The 2,551-nt window shown below is 52.0% G+C and overlaps 1 protein-coding gene across 1 annotated transcript in view; it reads left to right on the top strand.

The window, feature by feature from the left end:
* ORM1 (orosomucoid 1) overlaps positions 1–353 on the top strand; it is a 3,637-nt gene extending 3,284 nt beyond the window's left edge. The window contains exon 6 of the mRNA XM_007449734.1: positions 288–353. Coding sequence (XP_007449796.1) covers positions 288–353 — 66 coding nt within the window. The remainder of the gene's footprint in view (positions 1–287) is intronic.
* Positions 354–2,551: the final 2,198 nt, after the last annotated feature.

The following is a 2,551-nucleotide window of genomic DNA, read 5'->3' as shown; positions in this document are numbered from 1 at the left end:
CCAAAAAAAAAAAAAAAGAAAAAAAGAAAGAAAAAACGGTGTGAGCAATCCAGGAGCTCAACAGAAGGGCATGGCAAGTCGTAAGTGCTCAGACATGCCAGGTGTTAAGGGTTTGAGCCTCCATTTCAGAGGTGAGTAAGCTGAGACTCAGAGAGAGAGAATGACTTGCCCAGGGTCACCCAGCTGAAGCCCTGCTTGGGCTGGAGCCACAGTCCAGAGCTTACTTCCCTCTTCCCCCCAGGAGAGCCCCCGCCCTCCCCCGGTCATGTGCTGTCTTCTCCCACTAGGATCTGTGCGGGCCACTGCATATGCAACATGAGGAGGAAAGGAATAAGGAAGAGGAAGGGTCCTAGCACTGGGTTAGGACCCTGGGGACTCTGCGGGCCAGTCCTCGACCCCGGGCTCACCCTGCGTACCTCAGCTCTTCCCCTCAGTTGCATCAGTAAAGCATCTGTTGTGGTACAGCCAAGTTGTCATTTGCTTGTTCGTTTGTTCATTCGTCCATTCGTGTCGTGCCCGCCTCAGTTGAGCCCCGGCCGACCACTGCCCTGAGTTGATCCTTGGTTGCAAGGACCCTTGCTATAATTCCCAGCACGTGTGCCAGGATGGATGACTATATGCACTGAGTGCTGTGGGAGCCCAGCACGGGGAAGCTTCCTTCTCCAGTGGGGAAGTCTGGAAAGGCTACCTGGAAGGGGCATCTGAACCACTCTAGAAAGATTAGGAGCGTGATAACGCCTGCTGTTCCCGCTGCAAAAGCCAAAGATCTGTTTAAGGAACATCAAAGCGGAGGACCCTGAAGAGGAGTTCAGGTGGATAGAGGGTGGTGAGGACTCAGGAGTGTGGTGCTCAACACAAGGGCCTTTACTTTATTATTTATTTATTTATTTATTTTTAAAAGATGAATCAGTTTGGTTTTATTTTTGCTCAGTTCATGAGATATTGTCAAGATGTCACCATTCATATCAAAATTTCTCCCAGGTGTCACCAAGAAACTGATGATCAATATTTTTTTAAAGATTTTTCAAGAATCTTATCAGATCATATCGCGTTTCCTAAAGTAAATCCTTTCAGGAATGAAGGAAAGTTTCTCCTCTTAAGTACATGAAATAGAGTCTCTGTCACTTGATTATGAAGGTCGCAGAGGTGCCCTGTTACCAAGTCAGGAAGCAGGCTGGCCCACACACGGCAGCATCCCCAAGTAGCTGGGTCTGGAGGGAGAGGGAAAAGGAAACCAAACCTTAATCCTGAACCAATTAGTGTGCTTTCCAACATCCTGGCCCTAACAAGGACTTTGCTTCAGAAAACTTACCTCCTAAGGGACTTTATTCCTCAGAGCACAAAATTCCACAGTTTTCTGCTTATCATTTTCATTTTGGTCTTGCTTACATACAAAAAACCACGCTCGCCTGCCTAGTCTTCATCTGTAAGTAGATTCTCATCCATCCTTAAATCAGGCGAAGTTAATTGCGGACACGCCCGAGCGTATGGACTGTGCCAGGCTTGTGCTCACCCACAGAATTACCTACCTAGAGCCCAGGGCTCCATCAGAGAAGGGAGTCTGCCTCAGCAAACAGTGGATGCAAAAAGAGAGCAGTCTGAGCAGAAGGAAAACACTGAGCGTCCTCTACCTCAAAACATCGCCAGGGAAGGGCTTCCCTGGTGGCGCAGTGGTTGAGAGTCCGCCTGCCAACGCAGGGGGACACGGGTTCGTGCCCCGGTCCGGGAAGATCCCACGTGCCGCGGAGTGGCTGGGCCCGTGAGCCATGGCCGCTGAGCCTGCGCGTCCGCCACGGGAGAGGCCACAACAGTGAGAGGCCCGCGTACCGCAAAAAAAACCCAAAACTAAAAACATCACCAGGAGTTAACATAAAAGACGCGATGATAGTGAGAAGTCCATGCAGGTGAGACAGGAGGGAGACTCGTGTAAACACGAGCACATTTGGACCACCGTTCATTTCTTTCAGACTCAGCTGTATGTTTTCAGTTTTTCACCCAGCGAGGCTTGCCCAGTTTGGACACTGTTGAGGGAGGAAACTGATTTTAACGTCAGCACGTCATAGACAACCTCCCTTCCTGACGCACCCCTACTCCCCACGTGTCTCCTTCAGCTCTGATCTAAGCCTGGGCCCCTGGGAAGGGCCTGGGGCTCGTTCACACTCGGGAACAAAACAGAAAGATCAGTCTTTCACTTTGCGAGGGAGCTGGGACGATCCTGACGAGAGTGGACATGGTGTGATAAAGGCATGGACAGGGCAGGAGTGAGGAGACCACAGCTGGGGAACAGCTGCCCTGAGGGCACCTGGTGAGCCAGTGAATTGCAGCAGAGGCCTCAGGCCCTGTGGCGGAGGCTCTGGAGGTCCTGGCATGAGATTGCAGGGGGACTCTCATCCGAGCTCCCTTTACTGCGTAGGGCCCTTACTTTAAATGTCAGCCTGGCCATCTGGGGAGGCGAGTTAGGAGGGCCCAGACCGGAGGCAGGAAGACCTACGCGGAGGCTGCTGTGAGCATCCTGGAAGAGGCGGGTGTCTGGGCCAGGGCAGGGGCAGGA

The sequence above is a fragment of the Lipotes vexillifer genome, unplaced genomic scaffold (genome assembly GCF_000442215.2).
Source record: "Lipotes vexillifer unplaced genomic scaffold, Lipotes_vexillifer_v1.1 scaffold230, whole genome shotgun sequence".
Classification (NCBI taxonomy): Eukaryota; Metazoa; Chordata; class Mammalia; order Artiodactyla; family Lipotidae; genus Lipotes; species Lipotes vexillifer.
Note: the sequence above shows the minus strand (reverse complement) of the source record. Positions and strands in the feature narration are given on the sequence as shown.